The following is a 25,251-nucleotide window of genomic DNA, read 5'->3' as shown; positions in this document are numbered from 1 at the left end:
CTAAGAGCATTGGGGTAGCATTTAACCACTTCAACCCCGGAAGGATTTACCCCCTTCCTGACCAGAGCACTTTTTACAATTTGGCACTTTCGCTTTAACTGCTAATTGCACGGTCATGCAATGCTGTACCCAAACGAAACTTGCGTCCTTTTCTTCCCACAAATAGAGCTTTCTTTTGATGGTATTTGATCACCTCTGCGGTTTTTATTTTTTGCGCTATTAACTGAAAAAGACCGAAAATTTTGAAAAAAAATGATATTTTCTACTTTTTGTTATAAAAAAAATCTAATAAACTCAATTTTAGTCATACATTTAGGCCAAAACGTATTCGGCCACATATCTTTGGTAAAAAAAATGTCAATAAGCGTATATTTATTGGTTTGCTCAAAAGTTATAGCGTCTACAAGCTAGGGTACATTTTCTGGAATTTACACAGCTTTTAGTTTATGACTGCCTATGTCATTTCTTGAGGTGCTAAACCCCATTTTGGAAAGTAGACACCCCAAGGAAATTGCTAAGAGGCATGTTGAGCCCATTGAATATTAATTTTTTTTGTCCCAAGTGATTGAATAATGACAAAAAAAAAAAAAAATTACAAAAAGTTGTCACTAAATGATATATTGCTCACACAGGCCATGGGCATATGTGGAATTGCACCCCAAAATACATTCAGCTGCTTCTCCTGAGTACGGGGATACCACATGTGTGGGACTTTTTGGGAGCCTAGCCGCGTACGGGGCCCCGAAAACCAATCACCGCCTTCAGGATTTCTAAGGGCGTACATTTTTTATTTCACTCCTCACTACCTATCACAGTTTTGAAGGCCATAAAATGCCCAGATGGCACAAAACCCCCCCAAATGACCCCATTTTGGAAAGTAGACACCCCAAGCTATTTGCTGAGAGACATGTTGAGTCCATGGAATATTTTATATTTTGACACAAGTTGCGGGAAAGTGACAAGTTTTTTTTTTTTTTTTTTTTGCACAAAGTTGTCACTAAATGATATATTACTCACACAGGCCATGGGCATATGTGGAATTGCACCCCAAAATATATTTAGCTGCTTCTCCTGAGTATGGGGATACCACATGTGGGGGACTTTTTGGGAGCCTAGCCACGTACGGGGCCCCGAAAACCAATCACCGCCTTCAGGATTTCTAAGGGTGTAAATTTTTGATTTCACTCTTCACTGCCTATCACAGTTTCGGAGGCCATGGAATGCCCAGGCGGCACAAACCAACCCCCCCCAAATGACCCCATTTTGGAAAGTAGACACCCCAAGCTATTTGCTGAGAGGCATGGTGAGTATTTTGCAGCTCTCATTTGTTTTTGAAAATGAAGAAAGACAAGAAAAAACATTTTTTTTTTCTTTTTTCAATTTTCAAAACTTTGTGACAAAAAGTGAGGTCTGCAAAATACTCACTATACCTCTCAGCAAATAGCTTGGGGTGTCTACTTTCCAAAATAGGGTCATTTGGGGGGGGGGTTTGTGCCACCTGGGCATTCCATGGCCTCCGAAACTGTGATAGGCAGTGAAGAGTGAAATCAAAAATTTACGCCCTTAGAAAGCCTGAAGGCGGTGCTTGGTTTTCGGGGTCCCGTACGCGGCTAGGCTCCCAAAAAGTCTCACACATGTGGTATCCCCGTACTCAGGAGAAGCAACAGAATGTATTTTGGGGTGTAATTTCACATATTCCCATGGCATGTTTGAGCAATATATCATTTAGTGACAACTTTGTGCAAAAAAAAAAAAAATTTTCTAAAATGTGTCTCTTTCCCGCAACTTGTGTCACAATATAAAATATTCCATGGACTCAACATGCCTCTCAGCAAATAGCTTGGGGTGTCTACTTTCCAAAATGGGGTCATTTGGGGGGGTTTTGAACCGTCCTGGCATTTTATGCACAACATTTAGAAGCTTATGTCACACATCACCCACTCTTCTAACCACTTGAAGACAAAGCCCTTTCTGACACTTTTTGTTTACATGAAAAAATTATTTTTTTTTTGCAAGAAAATTACTTTGAACCCCCAAACATTATATATTTTTTTAAAGCAAATGTCCTACAGATTAAAATGGTGGGTGTTTCATTTTTTTTTTCACACAGTATTTGCGCAGCGATTTTTCAAACGCATTTTTGGGGAAAAAACACACTTTTTTAAATTTTAATGCACTAAAACACACTATATTGCCCAAATGTTTGATGAAATAAAAAAGATGATCTTAGGCCGAGTACATGGATACCAAACATGACATGCTTTAAAATTGCACACAAACGTGCAGTGGCAACAAAATAAATACATTTTTAAAAGCCTTTAAAAGCCTTTACAGGTTACCACTTTAGATTTACAGAGGAGGTCTACTGCTAAAATTACTGCCCTCGATCTGACCTTCGCGGTGATACCTCAGATGCATGGTGCAATTGCTGTTTACATTTGACGCCAGACCGGCGATTGCGCTCGCCTTAGTGCAAGAGCAGGGGGGGACAGGGGTGCTTTTTTTTTTTTTTTTTTTTTTTTTCTTTATTATTTTTTTTGCTTTTTTATCTTGTTTTTAAACTGTTCCTTTCATTTTTTTTTCTAATCATTTTTATTGTTATATCAGGGAATGTAAATATCCCCTATGATAGCAATAGGTAGTGACAGGTACTCTTTTTTGAAAAAATTGGGGTCTATTAGACCCTATATCTCTCCTCTGCCCTCAAAGCATCTGACCACATCAAGATCGGTGTGATAAAATGCTTTCCCAATTTCCCAATGGTGCTGTTTACATCCGGCAAAATCTAAGTCATGAAATGCTCATAGCTTCTGGTTTCTTAGGCCATAGAGATGTTTGGAGCCACTCTGGTCACTGATTAGCTCTATGGTCAGCTGGCTGAATCACCGGCTGCATTCTCAGGTTCCCTGTTGAGACAGGAGAGCCAGAGAAAAACACGGAAGATGGTGGGGGGGGGGGGGTATTCCCTCCCACTGCTTGTAAAAGCAGTCCAGAGGCTAATTAGCCGCTAAGATTTCTTTTACATGAAAGCTGACCGCTGACTGAAAAGAATGATACCAAGATGATACCTAAACCTGCAGGCATCATTCTGGTATAACCACTCAGGTACGCCATTCAAGTCGTGAATGGCGTACCTGAAGACAAAAAAATGGTTAACAATAAAACACAGTAAACGGTAAAGTATAAAAAATTGCATACCTGAAAAGCAAACATGATAAAACATAATAACAATAAAACATTGCAGAATAGAATACAGTAAAAAAGAGAAGAACAATAGAGAGAGAATAGAGAGAGAGAGAACAATAAAACAACAACTATTTTTTTTTATTTTATATATTTTTTATTTTTTTTTGTTTTGTACACTTTTTTTTGTAACTAACTTTTATAAAACTGTAACCGGTTCCAGGTTCGGGTCTCTCAAAATGCGATGGCATCTTGGGAGACCCTGTGAAAGTGTGCCTAGTCTGTGCAATGCTGTACCCTACGCTAATAACTAATGCATTCTAGCATTCAAAACATCCACCAATGCAAAGACCAGGATTGTCAGACAGGAGGGACAATAATAGTGGGTGTCACGCCTATATCCGTGCTTGCTGCAGACACAACATCTTTTTTGGGGGGGTTCGTTGGGTGGGGGTACTCGGGAGGACATAAAGAAAATGCCTCTCATGCAGCCGACTGCATTTGGTTGGGGATATGAATGGGGGAAGTACGGGCGCTGCAGAAGTGGTGGGTTCCCAATTAGGATTGGCGAATGCAGCAGGAAGGGCACTATGGGCACGACACGCCTGTTTGTCTTCTTCTTGGTGGCAGCGGGAACATTACTCGTGCTTGCCACCTCACCAGCTTGAACTGCACTTATGGGACTCGCCACGTCACCAAGTGTTACTGCAGTGCTGGTTTGACTACGACTGGGGTGTACTAGGCCACTGGTGCTTGCCAGTTCACCAAAACGCTACCAAAAAAACTGTTAGCGATCGCAGGGTTCAGGCCTGACTCTGCGAATGCTGCAGTTATGCGTTTAATGTTTTGTAAGTGACAGTGATCGATCGATACTGCACTTGGGTGGGCTGGGCTGGGCTGGGCGGAGGGGCAAAACGCAGGTGCTAGCAGGTATCTGGGCTGATCCCGCTAACACTGCGTTTTTGGGAACCCTAAACTGCTGGGGACGCTAGTATAGATCTGATCGGATCAGATATTGATCCGTTCAGATACTATACCACTAAGGGAGGTGTATGGTGCGTGCGTGGGTTTTAGCGGTACTGGCACTAACATGACGCTGCCTGGGGCTGGTGCTTGCCAGTTCACCAAAATGCTACCAAAAAAACTGTTAGCGATCGCAGGGATCAGGCCTGACTCTGCGAACGCTGCAGTTATGTGTTTAGTGTTTTGTAAGTGACAGTGATCGATCGATACTGCACTTGGGTGGGCTGGGCTGGGACGGGCGGAGGGGCAAAACGCAGGTGCTAGCAGGTATCTGGGCTGATTCCGCTAACACTGCGTTTTTGGGAACCCTAAACTGCTGGGGACGCTAGTATAGACCTGATGGGATCAGATATTGATCCGTTCAGATACTATACCACTAAGGAAGGTGTACGGTGCGTGCATGGGTGTTAGCGGTACTGGCGCTAACCTGACGCTGCCTGGGGCTGGTGCTTGCCAGTTCACCAAAATGCTATGAAAAAAACTGTTAGCGATCGCAGGGATCAGGCCTGACCTGCGAACGCTGCAGTTATGTGTTTAGTGTATTGTAAGTGACAGTGATCGATCGATACTGCACTTGGGTGGGCTGGGTTGGGCTGGGCGGAGGGGCAAAACGCAGGTGCTAGCAGGTATCTGGGCTGATCCCGCTAATACTGCGTTTTTGGGAACCCTAAACTGCTGGGGACGCTAGTATAGATCTGATCGGATCAGATATTGATCCTTTCAGATACTATACCACTAAGGTAGGCGTATGCTGCGTGCGTGGGTGTTAGCGGTACTGGCGCTAACCTGCTGCTGCCTGGGGCGACGTATATCACCGCCGGGCGATCAGGGGGCTAAACCTTTATTAGGTAATAAACGGCGGGTGCCCTGACACTATAAAAAATAAACTAACTAACCAGCGTCACCCGTAACGGTTATACGGTGATCAGTGGTGAAAGGGTTAACTAGGGGGCAATCAATGGGTTAAAACATTTATTAGGTAGTATATGGGGGTCCCTGACGCTATAAAACGCTGACGGCGAACCTAAATATTTACCTCCCTAACTAGCGTCACCAGTGACACTAATACAGCGATCAGAAAAATAATCGCTTAGCGACACTGGCGACGGGGGGTGATCAAGGGGTTAAAACTTTATTAGGGGGGGTTAGGGGGGTACCCTAGACCTAAAGGGGGCTACCACTAACTGCCCTACCACACTAACTGTTACAAACTGACACCAATGCAGTAATCAGAAAAAAAAAAAACAGCTTGGTGTCAGTGTGACAGGGGGGGGGGAGGGATGATTGGGGGGTGATCGGGGGGGGGGGGATCGGGGGGTAAAGGGGGGTGTAATGTATGCCTGGCATGTTCTACTGTATGAGTGTGTGTTGTGCACTCACATTGCCGTCTTCTCTCCTCGGCGCCGGAACGGAAAATACCGAGCCGAGATGACATACTGTATTTATTGGCGTATAACACTCACTTTTTCACCATGAAAATTGGGTGCAAATAGCGTGTGCGTGTTATACGCCAATACTTCAATTTTAGCTGCCTCGGAGGGGACAGGGAAGGGGGCGGGACGAGCGTCATCAGATTACATACAGTGAGAAACTTCTGTTTACTTGGTGGCCTCTGTAATAGGAAGTCCCGTCACCTGGGCCGCCATTGGACCATTGTTCTGTCTAACCTAGGAGATTCTCACTGTATGTAATCTGTCGGCGCTCGTCACACCCCCCTCCCTGTCCCCTCTAGGCTGCAGATGGGTATCGATCAGGCTGCACTGATGGCAATGGTGAGGCTGCTGCATTGATGTGGACTGATGAGGCTGCATTGATGGCACTTGTGAGGCTGCAGATGGGCATTGATTAGGCTGCATTGATGGCAATGGTGAGGCTGCAGATGGGCACTGACCCTTATTTTGCTTCAAAGTTCCTTATTTAAAATTTAAGTTTTTTTCCCTGAAACTTCCCTCTTAAAATGAATGTGCGTGTTATACGCCTGTGCGTGTTATACGCCAATAAATACGGTAATTTCCTCTGCCTCTTTGTACTATACAGAGGCAGGGGAATGATCCGATTGGCTGGGAGCGATCGCGAGGGGGGGGAGGAATGGATGGCCTCCCCCTCACCTCCGATCGCCGGGGGACAAACGCCGACCGCCAGGTACGTGATTCTGCCTGCCCGTGCCATTCTGCTGATGTATATCAGCGTGAGGCTGTCGGCAAGTGGTTAAAATGAAATGCACAATCACACATAATGTCCATTATATTGTGCTGCCATAACACGTGTTACTACAGCAAAACAGTGAGAAAACCGGCCTGATGTTTCATGTTTCTTTTCTTATTCTTTTTTTCTTATTTGTGTTTTAGGCCCGGTTCACACTAGAGCGATGCGAGAACCCTGCAAATCCAGTGCGGGTTCCTTCATCCCACCTGAATCGTACACTGGTTCACACTGAGATCTGCGAACCGCTGTGGGTGTCAATGTAAAGTTAACGTCATCCCCAGATCGGATCGCAATGCGAATTTTAAAATGGTACAGGAATCAGATCGCATAGGTGTGAACACCCATGCGATCCGATTCCAAAAAAAGGGTTCTGCACCATTTTGGTGCGAATGCGATGCAATTTCAGCCATACAGTTTTTATGGCTGAAATTGTCTTATCACAGACATCGCATGTGATGTGCACAGCAATGCAGTGCGAATCACATGCGATATCTGGCATCACATTAGTGGGAACCAGGTCTTACAGTAGTTGTATCTTGTATCATTGTGTTTCCACCTGTATCTAAGATAATTAGAAAGGGGGGTGTGATCTGACACAACCAAACATTGGTACGCCTCCATCCCTAATGTAATTGTACATGTAGCGGGGACACATTTTTGATGTAACCTAATGTTAATGTTATATCTTATCCTCTGGCGCCATCTAGCGGCCAAAATGAAAAGGACTGCATCTTTAAACTTACTTTTTGTTATTGTTCAGGAGTTGCCTGGGAAGTTTTTGTTTGTTTATATCTGGACATTAACTTGACCTGCCCACAATGCACATTGACTCCCATGATCCTTGGGGAGCAGAACTGCATTGTGGGAAGCTTATAAAAAGGCTGGGAACAGCCATCTTAAGTCTCTTGGAGATGCATGGCCAGCCTGGGAGGATCTGTGTGAGGTCCCCAGCCCAGTGCGGCCTACCCTGTGCAGAGCGGAACAGCAGCCAGCGATCCTGCCTTACATCACTGCGTGCTGGAGCAGCAGAGTGATCATCCAGAGACCCTTGAAGGAGGTAACCGAGGACTCCCGGTCGTCTGTGAGCAGTCTTTAATTCGGCCTTACATCACAGCATGCTGAAGCAGCAGTGTGATCGTTCCAGAGATCCTTGAAGGAGGTAACCGAGGACTCCCGGTTGTTTGTGACGTGGAACAGCGTGACCGCAGCGAATGAACTGAGATACTGTGGAGAAAGAACCCTGCACACCAGAGCGGAGTCTTCTGACAGCATTGTCCTGGTTGGGTGAGAGGGCTGAGGTCCACAAGTTTCTTGATGCACTTTTATACATCAGTTTACACAAGATAGAGTTTCTGGGACCCATAGTCCCACAAGCATATTCAAGAGGAATTAGTACTGAGTCCTTGGCATCAAAGTTAGTTAAAGTACCACGGCACCAGAGCCTGGCTTTCATCTTTTCAGCATACTTTGATAAGGAATCATTAACCCTTAGATTACAAAATTACCTTGTTGCTAGCAGAAGAAAAGAAGACAAAGAAGGACTGTTCAGTAACATAAGGCCTTGGGTTATTTTACTATATCAGGGCGGTGTGATATTATAGGAGGGAGCTCCTTAGTGTTGTATTGTACTTGTACTTGTACTATTGTACTCAAGTTAGTAATTTGATTTAGTACAGCCTTAAGCGCGCAGGAAATAGGACAGTGCTTAGAGTGAGATACACTCACTCTGACGGTATCCTATTTACCTTGTTATACCTCTCATATATTACTTCAGGCATTATACACCTGTATTGTACTTTTGTAAAGTTTAGTTGTCTGTCAGACTATGTTGGTCTGACAGTACAACCATTGTAGTTCAACCTTTCTAATACAACTACAGTAAATATGGTTATTATTTAAGTACAACTGTGTGAGTGTTTTCCTCTTCATCACCAGCTAAAGGAGGGTAAGGTAACTACAAACAGGTATATTATATTGAGTATTGTGAACTTTCCTTTGTAATTTCATTCTAACTGCACACTATTACACCACAGCTGTGTCAGGGGGACTGAGACATTCAAGGGGGTATAAGGCAGAGTACAGGCCCAAATAACTCAGCAGCTCCTTCAGGGGTCCATGCTACATGTGGGGACTCGTCCAGGATACTGTAACTCTGCAATTGACCCCCCCCCAGATACCCCAAAAGACACCAGAATGGACCCCGTTACTGTGGTGCAGTGGTGCGAAGCCGAAGGCGCACGCTCAGAAGCGAGCATGGTAAATGAACTCCCTGGGGAAGGATGAGAGGAGAAACGGGTGAAAGAAGTGGTGCAGGTATTATCCCCAGAGAAGAGGGCCAGGGTGATAGCTGTGAGGCCAGACCCTGGGACCTCTCGCACTTATGCCTTATTGGAATGGAGGAAGGGGGTCCCTGATAATTTTCAAGGCACCAGTGTGAGACTGCCTGATAGAACTGAACTCTACCTGACACATCCTGCCAAGCAGGGGGAGACAGAGCTCACTCAGCAAGAGTTCAGTCTCCAGTCTACCCCAAAGGAAAGTGGCAGAGGGTCCCCTCCCAAGAAGAAAAGGGCAGCTATTAAGATAGTTGGAGTCCATGGGAGGAGTTCACAGTCAGAGCAACGATCTCACAATATACAGAAGAAGCTCCAGGAAGCCTCTAGAGTGATTGAGGGGCAGATCAGCAAGCTAAGTACTATATGCAAGGACTCGAGTGACAGGCATTCAAAGCCAAGACCTGTTTCAGTCATGCAGAGACTTCACCATGGTAACTTGCCAGAGGTGATGATCAGGGAGGACTTCAAGATTGAGGGTCAGATAGGTGAGAGGGAACAGAAAGACAAGCTGTCCTACACAAACCTTATGCGTCAGATCGAAGAGGGATCCCACAGAGGGTATCCTGAATCTGAGATCGTGGGAGGTGTAGTGAAAGCCATCATTCCCACCCTAAATCTCAGAGGGATGCTGGAGATGAAGAATGGCCTGACCCTAGTGCAACTCAGGAGAATATTAAAGAGCCACTACAAGGAGGAAAATGCTTCTGAACTGTACTACCAATTGATAAATCTCGCACAAGATAGTAGAGAAACTCCCCAGAATTTATTGTTCAGAGCTATCGAGTTGAAGGACCGACTGTTGTTTGCCTCAGAAGGAGAAGACTCGGATGAACACTTCGGGGTTAAACTGATCCAGAAGAAATTTTTGTGGCTTAAGGACTGAGGAGTGATTACATCAAGTTCCAACTACGGCAGTACTTGGAAGATCCCTTCATTTCAGATTAGGCGCTCATAGAAGGAACTAATGAGGCAGCCAACCTGGAGATGGAAAGGGAAAAGAAGAAGAGTCAAAAGTCTGGATCTATGGTTGAAGTCAGAGTGGCCAGCACAACTGATAGAGATTCAGAGATAGCCGTATTGAGGCTACAGGTGTCTCAGATGATGGAGATGATGAACAAATTGATGGCAGAACTTACTGGGATGTCCGGCCAGAAAGCTATGAATCAAGACATCTATCGGAACTGTGGAGGTGTAGGTCACTACCAGCGAGTATGTCCTAGTCCACAAGGGGAGACAGAAGACAGGTGTGGACCTCAGAGAAGATCTGGGCCTTCAAGAAGAAATTTCTCTAAATCTGAAAGAGAACAATACAGAACACCTGCAGTATATGCCGTCCCAGTGAGGAGCGCTCATCGGCCTTCAAAACGACGCCAGAAGCAACACTCTCAATGACGGAAGCTGAGGGGAGCACGAGTTCCATCACACGAATCATCTGCTCCAGATGTTCCCAACAGGCCTTCTGTTCAGTTGGTAGGTCCTCTGCCTGTAGTGCCTGTTCTGGTTGAAGGGATCTACACCAGAGCCATCCTTGATACAGGTCCCCAGGTTACCCTGATGACCAGAGACTTTTACAAGAGGTACTTGTCATACGTGCCCCTGAAGAAGTTGGAAGATTAAAGATTCAGGGTATTCAAGCAGAAGATTACCCTTGTGATGGATGTCTGCGGGTCAAGTTGTCGTGTGATCCGTTGAAGGATGGGAAGCCTCAGAACTTTGAGACACTGGCCATTGTCTGTCCTTGGCTGCCAGGGCCCTCAAGAAGTTCTCTCATCGTTGGGACCAACACAGACCTGGTGAAGCGGCTGTTAGCCCCTGTCGTCCCCAGATGTGACCCTCTACCTTCACTGCCAGAAGAAGGGTTGGAAGTGTCTACCTTTCCCACTGTGGATGAAAAAATATCCAAAACAGAAGTGGAAGAAACCTACCTACAGGAGGCAGAAGTGGTTGAGCGGAAAGAGAAGGCAAGTGAGCCTACTGTGTCCGAACCAATGAACCAGAAGAAACAAAGAGTCCTTTCCAAACTTAAGAGACCAATCTGTGAGGTGTTGGATGAGAGTTCCACAGAAGTTGTTCTCACCTCTCAAGGATTGTCGAGAGAGCCTGACCTTCTCACTGCAGATTTGGTGAGAGGTAACCCTAACTCACCCCTTGACACACCTGTATTAGACACCAAGGTGTCAGCAGTAGGTACACAGAACAGCTCCCATCACCTGAGAATTGGTGGGAGGCTCCTTTGTCGGTTTTGTGTAACCGTGTAAAATCAAAAATGTGTTACAGAAACAAAATTTTGCATCTCTTTGGGGACCAAAGAGTTCAAGCAGGGGGAGTGTGTAGCGGGGACACATTTTTGATGTAACCTATTGTTAATGTTATATCTTATCCTCTGGCGCCATCTAGCAGCCAAAATGAAAAGGACTGCATCTTTAAACTTTCTTTTTGTTATTGTTCAGGAGTTGACCGGGAAGTTTTTGTTTGTTTATATCTGGACATTAACTTGACCTGCCCATCCTTGGGGAGCAGAACTGCATTGTGGGAAGCTTATAAAAAGGCTGAGAGCGGCCATCTTAAGTCTCTTGGAGACGCATGGCCAGCCTGGGAGGATCTGTATGAGGTCCCCAGCCCAGTGCGGCCTACCCTGTGCGGAGCGGAACAGCAGCCAGCGATCCTGCCTTACATCACTGTGTGCTGGAGCAGCAGAGTGATCATCCAGAGACCCTTGAAGGAGGTAACCGAGGACTCCCGGTCATCTGTGAGCAGTCTTTGATCTGGCCTTGCATCACAGCGTGCTGAAGCAGCAGTGTGATCGTTCCAGAGACCCTTGAAGGAGGTAACCGAGGACGCCGGGTCGTCTGTGAAGTGGAACAGCGTGACGGCGTGGCCGCAGCGAAAGAACTGAGATACTGTGGAGAAAGAACCCTGCACACCAGAGCGGAGTCTCCTGACAGCATTGTCCTGGTTAGGTGAGAAGGCTGAGGCCCACAAGTTTCTTGATGCATTTTCATACATCAGTTTACACAAGATAGAGTTTCTGGGACCCATATTCCCACAAGCATATTCAAGAGGAATTAGTACTGAGTCCTTGGCATCAAAGTTAGTTAAAGTACCACGGCACCAGAGCCTGGCTTTCATCTTTTCAGCATACTTTGATAAGGAATCATTAACCCTTGGATTACAAAATTACCTTGTTGCTAGCAGAAGAAAAGAAGACAAAGAAGGACTGTTCAGTAACACATAAGGCCTTGGGTTATTTTACTATATTAGGGTGGTGTGATATTATAGGAGGGAGCTCCTTAGTGTTGTATTGTACTTAATCAAGTTAGTCATTTGATTTAGTACAGCCTTAAGCGCGCAGGAAATAGGACAGTGCTTAGAGTGAGATACACTCACTCTGACGGTATCCTATTTACTTTGTTATACCTCTCATATATTACTTCAGGCATTATACACCTCTATTGTACTTTTGTAAAGTTTAGTTGTCTGTCAGACTATGTTGGTCTGACAGTACAACCATTGTAGTTCAACCTTTCTAATACAACTACAGTAAATATGGTTATTATTTAAGTACAACTGTGTGAGTGTTTTCCTCTTCATCACCAGCCAAAGGAGGGTAATTAACTACAAACAGGTATAACTTGCCTTTGTGATTTCATTCTGACTGCACACTATTACACCACAGCTGTGTCAGGGGGACTGAGATATTCAAGGGGGTATAAAGCAGAGTACAGGCTCAAATAACTCAGCAGCTCCTTCGGGGGTCCGTGCTACATACATAAAAAGAGAAAGGGTATTGGGACTTTAGATGAGGCATGTCATTATAAATGATGATACATAAAATAAACATAAAATTATTATAGTTTATTAACACCATCACATTGGCATTCCGTAATTTTTAAAAGAACATTTTAAATAAATGAATAATTGTATAATGAAATCCAGAGGCTAGCATATTAAAATACAAATAATCAAGGGACATGATTAATATCAATACAGTGAATGCAAGATGGGTAATAGCGATCATCAATAGACATCATTGGCAAAATATATTTCAGGGATTACTCATGCATCAATTGTCACCAGGCAGGGACTCCTTACATGCTGTTCCTCACGCAATCATACACTTCAGGTAATGGGAGTCACTCAATGGCTCTGACCACACACAGTGGATTTGTTTTGTTTTGTTTAGTAATTGAGCACTCCTACCTGAGTGCATCATAACAGTCCCAAAATGAGTTTGCACCCATTTCATTAGTTTTTTGTGGACTCACTTAATACACAAGGAAAAAGAGAAAAACCCCTAGGGGTGGGACTTTAAAGGCACTACCAAAATCAATGAATTATATGAAAATATATTTATTGCAAAAACAGTATAAACAAGGTACTAAACAGGGTCATGAATACTGAAAAATCAAGGTATACAACAATGGAGATACAATATCCTATACCCCATGCATTTCAGAGCTGATTGTCATCTCCTTCATCAGGGATTTAACAGATTATATGTAGTCTATGAAATCCAAAAGTAGAAAGTCAACAGTGAATTAAAACATCAATCCAATAACACAGACATGGAAAAGCCGAATATAATTGGCAACTCACATCTAGTTCAGTTGTATATACATGAAAAATCCATGTTCATATTTAAAAACATTGCCACATGGGGTCGTCAGCCGCCCTGCTCGCATTGTGACTGCTTGTAAATAGACATCTACGATGGTTGTGTCTTGATATGCACAGATGCAAAAAATGCAGGGACACCCCACCACCACCCCCAATAAAAAGAGGGTGTTTGGGGGTTGTGCGTAGGGGTCCCTGTTTTAGGAAACGGCCCCGGATACTGAGGCCTATTAAAGGGAGTCCTAGAAAAGAAGTAAAAAAGTATGTAGGTATATAGATATATCTGCAATATAAAAGTAGCCCTGCAGACAAAGAATTGCTTGCTGGCAAAAACATACCTGTAATAGGGTCAACAGCCAAAACACATACACAGTGTCAGAGCCTGAGAGGACTGGGATGTTGGAGATGCTGAAGAAAAATCCAGAAAACATATAGGGTAAGTATCGCTGCTGTGGGCAGAGAACATAGAGTAGATAGCCCCTGTATTGAATGAGAGCAGCGCTTGGTAAAAACGTGTGCTTCATTGCAGAAACAGAGTACTCACTGCTAGTAGACTGAAGTCTAGAGTGGATATCCCAGGTTGTTCCTCTCAGTGTCCATGATGCCGTGGAAATGGGGCCGGATATATATAGACCCGTACACCTCCGCCGCCCTGTCCACCAAATGGGTGACAGCTGTGTGCGGCCGGAAGTGAAGGAGGACTCCTGAGAGGCCCCCTGAGTCGAGCTCGTGCCGCGCCTACACGCTGCGCATGTGCAGAATGATGTCAGAGGGGAAGGAGGGGGACGAGTGCCGCCGGAAATCACCGAGCCGTCATCTCCTCTCCACTTGGCTCTCTGCTCGGCTCTAACTCGGCTCTCACGTCACAAACACAGTCTCGCCTCCGCCACTGGCATTGGACCAGTGTTCTGTCTATCAATGTCAATGGCGGAGGTGGGACTATGTATGTGACTGCTGACTGAGAGCCGAGTAAACAGATGACGGCTCAGTGATTTCCTGTGAGGAGAGATGGTGAGCTGCATTGATGGGGAGATGGGCACAGATCAGGCTGCAGATGGGCACAGATCAGGCTGCAGATGGGCACAGATCAGGCTGCACTGAAGCTGTAGATGGGCACAGATTAGGCTGCATTGAGGCTGCAGATGGGCACTAATCAGGCTGAATTGATGCTCACTGACCATTATTTTGCTTCAAAGTGGTTTATTTAAAAAAAAAAAAACGTTTTTTCCCTGAAACTTCCCTCTTAAATTGGGGTGCGTGTTATACGCCGGCACGTGCTATACGCCGATAAATACAGTAATTCATTCACACATCCCTTTTTACATTCATTACAGAAGACAAGTGCACCCATATCACATTTAGGGACTGTGTTGTGGTGACCTGGCCTGCCACATGGCTGCTTCCCTCAGTCTGGAGGGGGTTTCCCGCCTCAACCCCAGGTGAGACATGTTATCTGAGGCCCCCGTTATTTCCCATTTAGAAGCTGGGCAAAGCTTGGGACTTGTAAGTAACATTTAAGTTGCCTTTCCCTGAGATTTTCCTCCCCTAAAGGGCACTTATACTAATAGATATTTTATCTATCCATTTTACAGTATAATTTTTCATCATACTCCTGATCAGTGACTGTAATGTCACGAAACTCATAGCGTTTTCAACAAGGGTGCCAAGACAAGTCTGGTTTAACAATACGCATTATATAATGTTTGTCTGTACATTTGACAATTGATGTATGAGCAATCACTGAAATATATTTTGCCAATGATGTCTATTGATGATCGCTATTACCCATCTTGCATTCACTGTATTAATCATGTCCATTATTTATTTGTAATTTAATATGCTAGACTCTTGATTACATTATACAATTATTCATTTATTTAACATGTTCTTTAAAAAATTACGGAATGCCAATGTGATGGTGTTAATAAACTATAATAATTTTATGTTTATTTTATGTATCATCATTTATAATGACATGCCTCATCTAAAGTCCCAATACCCTTTCTCTTTTTATGTACTGTATCCAAGATAGTTGTTGTACATCCTTTTTGTGCTGAGGAGCAACTATATTATAATTTACTAATATGCATGTTTATTTTTGTGCACATATGATTAAAAAAACATTTCTTACCTGCACTTGTACTTTGCCCATGCAGGAAAAAGCAACAGGTTCCATCAGTAACTGCCACCAAATGTTTACATTTTTATATTCACCTTCCCTTTGGCCCTTTGCTCAGTCAGCACTCGATTTGGTTGCCAGAGTGAAAAAAAGTCTGGTATAAACTGTGACCAGATAGACTTCCCCCAATCCCCACATGACACATCTGCTTACAATTCAGGGCTGCATCGTGGTAGGAAGGGGAGATGAAAATACTCCTCATACCACGCATAAACCACGCATAAACCATCACCTTGCACAGAAGTAACAGCTTTTTGTTTACTGTTTAACAACTAACTGCATTTTCTTGCAATATTCAACAGGCAGGTAATCATATGGTACATCAAAGTCAAGGAATCAAGAATCATTTTTTGGACAAGCAGATGGAGGCTGCTCTTCGGCATTACATAGGAAAGTCTGAAGCAGATAAAAAGGACGAAATGGAAGTAAAACAAGAGAGAAGGATAAAAGTGCAAAGAAAAATAAAAAAGAATATGTCAGCTTTAACCATGCCTGTAAGTTTATTAAAAGCTATATAGTTTCTATGATGTCAGAAGTTGCCTAAACCACATCATAAGTCCAAAACATAAAGTAAGATGTTTTAGATTCAGATCTTTTTCCAACATCAGACCTTCATATAATGGGTCTTACATGCTTCTAGCGATATAAAGTAGAATTACTACTTCCGCGCATGCCCGGAAGACCGTCTGAGGGTAACATGTCAGCTCCCTCAGTGGTGACTGGGATCAGATGCCAAAACCTCGTTCTAAGGTAAGTATTTCATAATGAGCTAGTATGCTGTGCATACTAGCTCATTATGCCCTTGCTTTACAAGGTTTTTTTTTTTTTTTTTTTTTAAATATATATATTTTTTTGTGCGGGTATACAACCGCTTTAAGCATAATAATAGCACCATCTAAATAGTGGTATCATTGGCATTGTTGGGCTTCTTAGATAACAGTTCAAAAAGCTATGGCTAATAATTACCTTTAGTAACCAGTCAGAATTTGGTTATCTCTAATATGGTGTAGAGCTGCAGGATTAATCGTTAAAAAAATCTCAATTCAACCCCCCTCACGATCTTAATCCGGCATTTCCATGATTCTGTGTAACAAGCACAGAGCCATTCTCTGCTCAGAGCTGTAAAAAAAAAAAAAAAAAGCTGGCAAATGTTTATCAAAATAAAAAAAATAAATGTTTATCAACATTCCTCAGCTCTGGGAGATAAAGAGAAACATTGTAACATTTCATTCTTTTAGATCAAAGGGATGACCTTCAGTCTGTAAATGAGGTCAGTTTAACCACTTACAGCGGAACTTCAGTCATTTTTTTCATCTTTCCATCTATTAAATCTTCTGCCCTTGTTGTTTTAACTTTGGATAGTAAAACATTTTTTTTTCTGCCAGTAAATACCTTATACACTCCACTTCCTGTTTCTTGTCTGGAAAAAAGCCTAGGCTTATGACATCATGCACAGCTCTCACTCTCTCACTCTTGTGAGAGTTTGCCAGGAAGGGAGGGGGGATGGGTCATAAGAGGGCCAATGAGAGCTGGAGAGCTGGAGGTGTGCCTCTGTGTGTTTATGTAAATCCAGGACGTGAACAGGCAGCAGCTTCAGCTGCCCACAGTTAAAATGATTGCAGCCAGACTCAGTGGAGGGAGATTTCCTCAGCATATTTGGCAAGTACAGTATCACAGTATATATTGATTAATATACAAAATGGTTGGAGGGAAGCTTCAGAATGGCAAAGATGTTTATATTATAAATTATGTGAGCAGACTGCAGTTCCTCTTTAACCACTTCAGCCCCAGAAGATTTTACCCCCTTAATGACCAGAGCATTTTTTGTGATTTGGCACTGTCGTTTTAACTGATAATTGCACGGTCGTGCGATGTTGTACCTAAACAAAATTGACGTCCTTTTTTTCCCACAAATAGAAATTTCTTTTGGTGGTATTTGATCACCTCTGCGGTTTTTATTTGCACTATAAACAAAAAAAGTTTTACTTTTTGCTATAATAAATATCCCCAAAAAATATATAAAAAAACAAATTTTTAGGCCGATATGTATTCTTCTACACATTTGTGGTAAAAAAAATCGCAGTAAGTGTATATTGTTTGTTTTGCGCAAAAGTTATAGCGTCTCCAAATAGGGGATAGATTTATGGCATTTTTATTATTCTTTTTTTTTTTTTTAATTAGTAATGGCGGTGATCTGTGATTTTTATTGGGACATTGCAGCGGACAGTTCGGACACTTCTGACACTACTTTGGGACCATTGACATTTTATACAACGATCAGAGCTAAAAATAGCCACTGATTACTGTATAAATGTCACTGGCAGGGAAGAGGTTAAACACTAGAGGGCGATCAAGGGGTTAACTGTGTTCCCTCAGCGTGTTCTAACTGTAGGAGGGATGGGCTACCACTAACATGACAGAGATCACTGCTCCCGATGACAGGGAGCAGTAGATCCCTGTCATGTCACTAGGCAGAACAGGGAAATGCCTTGTTTACATTTCCCCGTTCTGCCTCTCCTCGATGCAATTGTGGGCCACCGATGGACATGCGTGCGCCCGCTAGCCCTGGATCATGAAGTGACGTACGGGTACGCCCTTTTGTGCACCCACGCCATTCTGCCGTGTACATCGGTGTGAGCGGTCGGGAAGCGGTTAAAGACTAAGCCTTTTTCTGACACTTGTTGCTTACAAGTTAGAATCTGTATTTTCTGCTTGAAAATTACTTAGGACCCCAAACATGATATATTTTAGCAGAGACCCTAGAGAATAATTGTTGCAATATTTTATGTCACACTGTATTTGCGCAGCGGTCTTTCAAACAACATTTTTTGGGGAAAAAATATACTTCAATGAATTAAAAAAAAAAAAACTTAACAGTAAAGTTAGCCCAATTTTTCTGTATACTGTTAATGATGATGTTACGCCACGAGAATCATGATCTTTATTCTAAGCAAAAAAAGTGACCAAATGAACTGTGAGAAGTGACTTCTTGATATCTGTTATTGCTGTGAGTGGTTCTTTGTTATTTATTATGCCTTAGCTTTTCATTTCAATTATGAATATTTGCATTATATAATGTGTATCTTAACTGTTGTATATTTACAGGACCGTTTTTCAAATAATTGTGTCTACCCAAGCAGCCTAAACCAAAAATTATGGTAATAATTGTCTCTAATCGTGACATTTCTTTCTCTCATTTATCTGCTAGTAAGGATCTGTCTGGATTTGATTTGTCGAGGGTTTAGCGATTTTTAGGGGGTAATAGGCATTTAAATAACATGCTTGGGGGGATGCCTTAAATCGTACATGGTTTTACAGAGCAGTACAATTTTTTTTTTTTCAGTGACGGCATGCACTGGCAGCACATTTGGGGTGTGGAATTGATTTTTACTTTTAGGATTAACTTGGCTTACATACAGGAGTAGAACCCAAATTGGTTTATTTTCGGTTTGGCTGTTTTCAGGCTTGTTTACACTTGCTGTGGTCTTCAAAGAGCAATCCATATTCAGATTGCTCTTCAGAGAGCTTTTGGCAAGGGGCGACGAAGCATTGTTACAGTTAGAATGCAGCGTAGAGGAAAAAGTATTTGTGACGCTGTACCCCCAGGTCCTCAGTACTTGCAGTGCTCCCTCAGTATTCACAGTGCCCCTTAGTACTCCTGCCACTGTCCAATTTCTTTCAGACTCTCATTAAGAATTAATAGACCACAAATGATACAGCAATGTAAAATTGGTTAGCAGAGGGACATTTTTAATGAGACAAAATTGGCCCGAAAGTTATAGAAAAAAAAAGAGTACAGGTAGGGAACAGTGGTGAAAAATTGGCTGCAGCAGAAGAATAGGCTAGGCTTACATTTACTAGAGAATCACAAAAGGATGAAATGTCTGCACTAGCAAAAAAGACTGATATACTGTATGTGTGTCTCTGATAACTATTAAATATAATTACAGCACCAAATGTAATAACTCAAATAAATAACGTGTTATAACAATGAATATTAAAATGTGAATGAAAAAAATGCAAAAACACAGTAATATCATTATAAACCAAATCATTGTTATTTTGCACATTTTTTAATTATTTTGTTGATAATGATAGACAAACATCCTATCCTACCACTACCTATACACTTTACAACATTTCTGTCAGAAGGGGGTTATAAATCCTGCTGACAGAAATAATAACAACAACACACAGGTCCTTTTTAAAGTACATTTTCACCTGCAGTTCTGTCAAGAGGGGTTATAATCTGCCAACAGAACATCAAAGGGGAAAACACAACATATGATTTTTTCAAAGGTAACATTCTCCTTGGAATTCCTTGTGGGAGGGGGCCCTCCCCGGGCAAACAGGTTCCTTAAAGAGTTAGTTCCAAGAACAGACCTTACCCTTAGTGTCCTTACAAAGGGATACGTCTCATCCGTTGGGCACCCAGCGTGGCAGGCCCTGCAAAGTCAGGGAGAAATGAAGGACACACTCACTTTAGAGCAGCTGTACTTCAATAGTCCCTCTCAGGCATAAAAGTGTGGGTCAGGCAACCTCTTTCTGCCACCTCCTTCCTCCCTGATGGAGACAGAGTGACTCTTTGTAGGCCATCCCATCCTGGCAACCATCTCCCCAGTGGTGGCCGATAGCAACAATAAAGTTTGTAACCCATGCCACACTAAAGGGAACACATTTAGCACAGTCCTGCCCGCAGGCACACGCAGGCTTACCCAGATCACCCCGGGCAACATCAGGGGAATACTTGCTGCAGACTGTTACTCCACCAGCACTTCCCTTGCTGCAGACTGTTACTCCTCCAGACTAGTTAGCACCTCATGGTAGGCCTGACACTGCTTCAGCCAGGCCTCAATGAACTGCCTTTTGTGGGCAGGGACCTCGGGCCCCTGTGGTGTAGAAATAGTTCAGGTGCTAGCTATCCTCCATTCAGCTACCACCCCAGGTATTTAAGGAGGCCTGCCCCTTGCCAATCCAAGTTTGTCAAGGCTCCTTAAGATACCCCAGGCAGTCTCACCTCTCTCCCCTTCCTCTCTTTCTAGCACTTTCTAGAAGAAAGGAGGAGGTGACAGTGAAGTGATGCGGCCTGTGAGTCACCAGCTGCTACCCTGAGCCACTCCCAGACCAGATTGAAAGCAAACAGGCCCTTAACCAGCTAGGCCTGCTTAAATTTACCTACACTGGCAACAAAAAATCCTCACTCTAGCACCTACCTAACTGGAGGGTGCTACATTTGTTTACAGTCAGTGCACCAAGTCTCACTCTCCTGACCATGCCTGTGCATTACAGCCCCATAAACTTAGCTATAGACCTGTCCTAAGGCTGGAGATGAAGGCAGTCAATTGAGCTGTAACTTGCACGCAGAGCAAGGAGAGTCAGACTTTCAGCACATGGTGTAAACGAAGGACACTGTGGCTGTTGGATATAGGTAAGTATGCGTCTGGGAAGATGGGTTAGGTTATGTCCGGTTAGGTCAGGGTAAAGGGGCAAATAGGAAAATTGCAATTTAAGAGAGTTTTTAAACAAGCTTTTACTTACCTTCTTAGCTGCAGGCAGTGTGGAGCAACTTATCTTAAAAGTATACAAAGTTGTTCAAATCAGGTCCCAGCACCCTGCTCTCCTATTTCCCTGTGTTCTTGCTCTGTGTTTACATTAGAGATTAAAAAGCTACAAAGTCACTTGAGACCATGCACCATAGGGAGTCTCTGTGTAGTTGTCTACAGATATGAATGGAATTGGTAAACATATATAGCATTCAGGGAACAAACGAGACTTCATTGACATAAAGATACACAGTAGATCATTAAAAAAAAAATGCATTTTCCCACACTGCCCAGGTTTCAGGTTTTAAAATGTTAATTTATAAACTCAGTTAGTGCTGTAGGTATCTATTTTTCATATGTAATTTGCCTCTTTTTTTTTCTGCAGTGACCTGGAAGGCCTCTCATCAGACCTAATTTATAACCATCCACCTGACATTTCACATGGAGAATTTAAAAGACTTGTTGCCTTGGCTGCAGATCTTATTGTAGCCACCGTATGTGGAACTCACATTACTATAATGAAATATGATGTCTTTATACAATGAAGAAAACATAATTTTATTTATTTGTTATTATCTTTAATCCTACTGCCCATATATTAAATGTAGGGGAAACAAAGCTTTGACTAAATATTATTTGATAGAAAAGAACTAGCTTAAGGTAGTATTAAACCCCCAGCAATTTTTAGCTTAAAGTAATGTTAAACCCAGTGGGGTTGATTTACTAAAACTGGAGAGTACTAAATCTGGCACAGTGGACAGTGCAGTCTTCACAGTCTGTTAGCTTAGGAAGTGGAGGGAGGAGCAGGGGAGTGCCTTGCCATCTTAGATTGAAGCACACAGGGGTGGCTACATAGGATGCTGCAAGAGAAAGGAGCCACCCTGAAAAAATAAATACCTGGGGCAGTGGTTATAGCATCAACTTAAACAGGAACATAAGGATTAATAGACAAAGAAGCTGCATATCCAGTAAGTGAATAAATCAGCTGCTGAAAGTGCTTTAAAAAAATCTGAGGGTTTGATATGACTTCAAGTCATAGACTTCATAGATTTAGAATTTATGCCCAATTTTCTCTGTTCTGGGTAGAGTCAGGAACGTTTTATGTTGTATGCTTTTTGGGCATATTCAACTCCACTTCCTATTGTCTCTCCAGTGGGGAATTAGGCAGCATTTAAAAATGATATAGTTTCTAGCTCCCTCTCACTCAATCATCCCTGCATCAGAAATTGCTCTAAACCTGAGAGATCTTCTGCTGAAGGCCACAGGAAAATTAAAATTTACGATTGTTGACCTCCTGGGTCTCTTACTGGTTTCTTCTGCAAACGTCCAGTGTGGTTGAAGTCAAAAGGAGGAACCAGTGAGCCCTGTGGGGGGCCCAGAAGATTAACACTACCAGAAATGCCAGTTTTCCTGCAGACTTCAGCAGAAGATCTCTCGGGATATGAGTAGTATTCCTTTGTGGAAGTAGCAGGAAAGGTAAATACAGTATGTACTGTCTTCATACAGGTGTGCCTTTTTTTAAAGGTATGCCTTTTTGTGACGCAACAGGGTCACTCTATCAGCTTGGTTATATTATTATTATTATACAGGATTTATATAGCGCCAACAGTTTACGTAGCGCTTTACAACTTGAGGGTAGACAGTACAAATACAATACACTTTAATACAGTAGGAATCAGAGGGCCCTGCTCCTTAGAGCTTACAATCTAAGAGGGAAGGTCAAGAGATACAAGAGGTAATAACTGTGGGTGATGTGCTGTTTGAGAAGATAAATGTACAGGTGGGGGCCAGATAGGCTTCTCTGAAGAGATGAGTTTTCAGGGATCGTCTGAAAGTGGATAAAGTAGGAGAAAATCGGACGGATTGGGGTAGAGCATTCCAGAGGATGGGGGAGGCTCTGGAGAAGTCTTGAAGGCGAGCATGGGATGAGGTGACAAGGGAGTTTGAGAGCAGGGGGTCTTGGGAGGAGCGAAGAGAACGATTAGGTTGGTATTTTGTGACTAGGTTAGAGATGTAGCTGGGGGCCAGGTTGTGGATGGCTTTGTAAGTTATAGTTAGTATCTTGAATTTAATTCGGTGACTGAGTGGCAGCCAATGGAGGGATTGGCAGAGGGGTGTAGCAGACGCTGAGTGGTTTGTGAGGTGGATGAGCCTGGCAGCAGCGTTCATGATGGACTGAAGTGGGGATAGCCTATTTAGAGGTAAACCAATGAGGAGGGAGTTGCAGTAGTCGAGGCGGGAGATGACCAGGGAGTGGATTAGAAGCTTTGTGGTGACATTGGTTAGGAAGGGGCGTATCTTGGAGATGTTGCGGAGATTGAGGCGGCAAGTTTTGGATAGTGATAGAATGTGGGGTCGAAAGGTTAGTTCAGAGTCCAGGATTACACCTAGGACCTTGGCGTGGGGAGATGGGTCGATAGTTGAGCCGTTGATATTGACAGGGAAATCAGGGGAAGTGGCACCTGAGGGAGGAAATATCATGAGCTCGGTTTTGGATTGAGTTTGAGGAAGTGATGTGACATCCAGGCTGATATGTCTGCTAGTAAGTTGGTAATGCGTGAGGAGACAGATGGAGAGAGCTGGGGGGTGGAGAGATAGATTTGGGTGTCATCAGCGTAGAGATGATATTTAAAGCCGTGGGAGGCAATCAACTGACCCAAGGAGGTGGTGTAGATTGAGAAAAGGAGAGGTCCAAGAACAGAACCTTGTGGGACCCCAACGGAGAAAGGAAGAGGAGAGGAGGAAGTAGAGTTGTAAGTGACACTGAAGGAGCGGTGTGATAGGTAGGATGAGAACCAGCGAAGAGTATAGTCACGGAGACCAAAGGAGTGGAGTTTTTTGAGGAGGAGGGGGTGGTCCACTGTGTCAAAGGCAGCAGAGAGATCCAGGAGAAGTAGTACAGAATAGTGTCCACTGGTTTTAGCCATTAGTAGGTCATTTGAGAGTTTAAGGAGAGCAGTTTCCGTGGAGTGTTGAGGGCGAAAACCGGACTGAAGGGGATCAAGAAGTTTATTCATGGTCAGATGGTCGCTTAGTCGGTTGTAGACCAGTCTTTCAAGAAGTTTGGAGGAGAAGTAGAGTAAGGAGATGGGACGTAAGTTGTTGAGATTGGTGGGGTCCAGTGAGGGCTTTTTAAGTATGGGGGTGACTAGCGCATGTTTTAGAGGGTTTGGGAAGATGCCACAAGAGAGGGAGAGGTTGAAAATGTGAGTTAGAGAGTGTAGAATCGAGTCAGAGGGTGAGCGTAGCATTTGCGAGGGAACAGGATCCAGGGGGCAGGTGGTTAGATGAGTGTTAGATAAAAGTTTAGCAACATCAGTAATTAGTAGCAGGGTTGAATGAGGGAAGTAATGATTGTATCTGTGGACATGGGGTGTTGCATGGGGGAGGTTTTTGCGCATGGGCGATCTCCTCATGAATTGTATCAATCTTAGTTTTGAAGTGATTGGCAATCTCCTGGGCAGTGAGTGAGTTGGTGGGTGGAGGCAGTGGAGGACAGAGTAGAGTGTTGAAGGTAGAGAAGAGTTGACGTGGACTGGATGAGAAGGTGTTAATGAGTGTGATAAAGTAGGTCTGTTTGGCAGTGTGAAGGCAGGAATAGTATTTTAGGAGGGCAGATTTATATTGTGTGAAGTCTTCCTGGGTCTTAGTCTTATGCCACAGGCGCTCAAGAGCGCGGCTACGTTTCCTGAGACTTCTGGTGTCATCTGTTTGCCAGGGTTGTAGCAGTCAGGGCCTAATTCTGCGTGTAGTGAGGGGGGCAAGCTTGTCTAGGGAGGAAGACAGTGAGCTGTTGTAGATGAAAGTAGCTAGGTTGGGGCAGGACAGAGGTGAGATTTTGTCATAGAGGTGATCAGTAGCAGAGTAGAGAAGGGTTGAGGTTGCAAAGGTTTCTACGTGTATATCCAAATGATTGAATAAATTATTGGTATTGGTATTATAAGAGTGTACTTGATATAGAGACCATTGTGACCAAAACGTGTAGGTTACTTTTTCACATAATAGCTTGGTGGTGAATTGTGGCATTAAGGTAAAATATACAGATGTACAGCTAAACAATTGTGGTACATTTTCCAACAGTTGTGTTTTTTTTTTTATCTCCTTTTTTATAGACTCCAGGCTGTCCTTTACCACATCTTCATCAACATAAAGGTAATTCATACAACAT

At 43.4% G+C, this 25,251-nt stretch overlaps 1 protein-coding gene across 2 annotated transcripts in view; it reads left to right on the top strand.

Annotated features, from left to right (window-relative positions):
* Nucleotides 1-25,251, top strand: part of LOC141101783 (uncharacterized) — a 66,642-nt gene that overhangs the window by 17,823 nt on the left and 23,568 nt on the right. The window contains exons 3-6 of one of the 2 annotated variants that reach the window (XM_073591111.1): nt 15,843-16,034; nt 18,646-18,698; nt 21,469-21,577; nt 25,196-25,235. In XM_073591111.1, coding sequence (XP_073447212.1) covers nt 15,843-16,034; nt 18,646-18,698; nt 21,469-21,577; nt 25,196-25,235 — 394 coding nt within the window. The remainder of the gene's footprint in view (nt 1-15,842; nt 16,035-18,645; nt 18,699-21,468; nt 21,578-25,195; nt 25,236-25,251) is intronic. The other variant, XM_073591110.1, reaches the window with a different exon arrangement.

Source organism: Aquarana catesbeiana, linkage group LG06 (genome assembly GCF_042186555.1).
Source record: "Aquarana catesbeiana isolate 2022-GZ linkage group LG06, ASM4218655v1, whole genome shotgun sequence".
NCBI lineage: Eukaryota > Metazoa > Chordata > Amphibia > Anura > Ranidae > Aquarana > Aquarana catesbeiana.
This window is presented reverse-complemented; position numbering and strand designations above follow the sequence as displayed.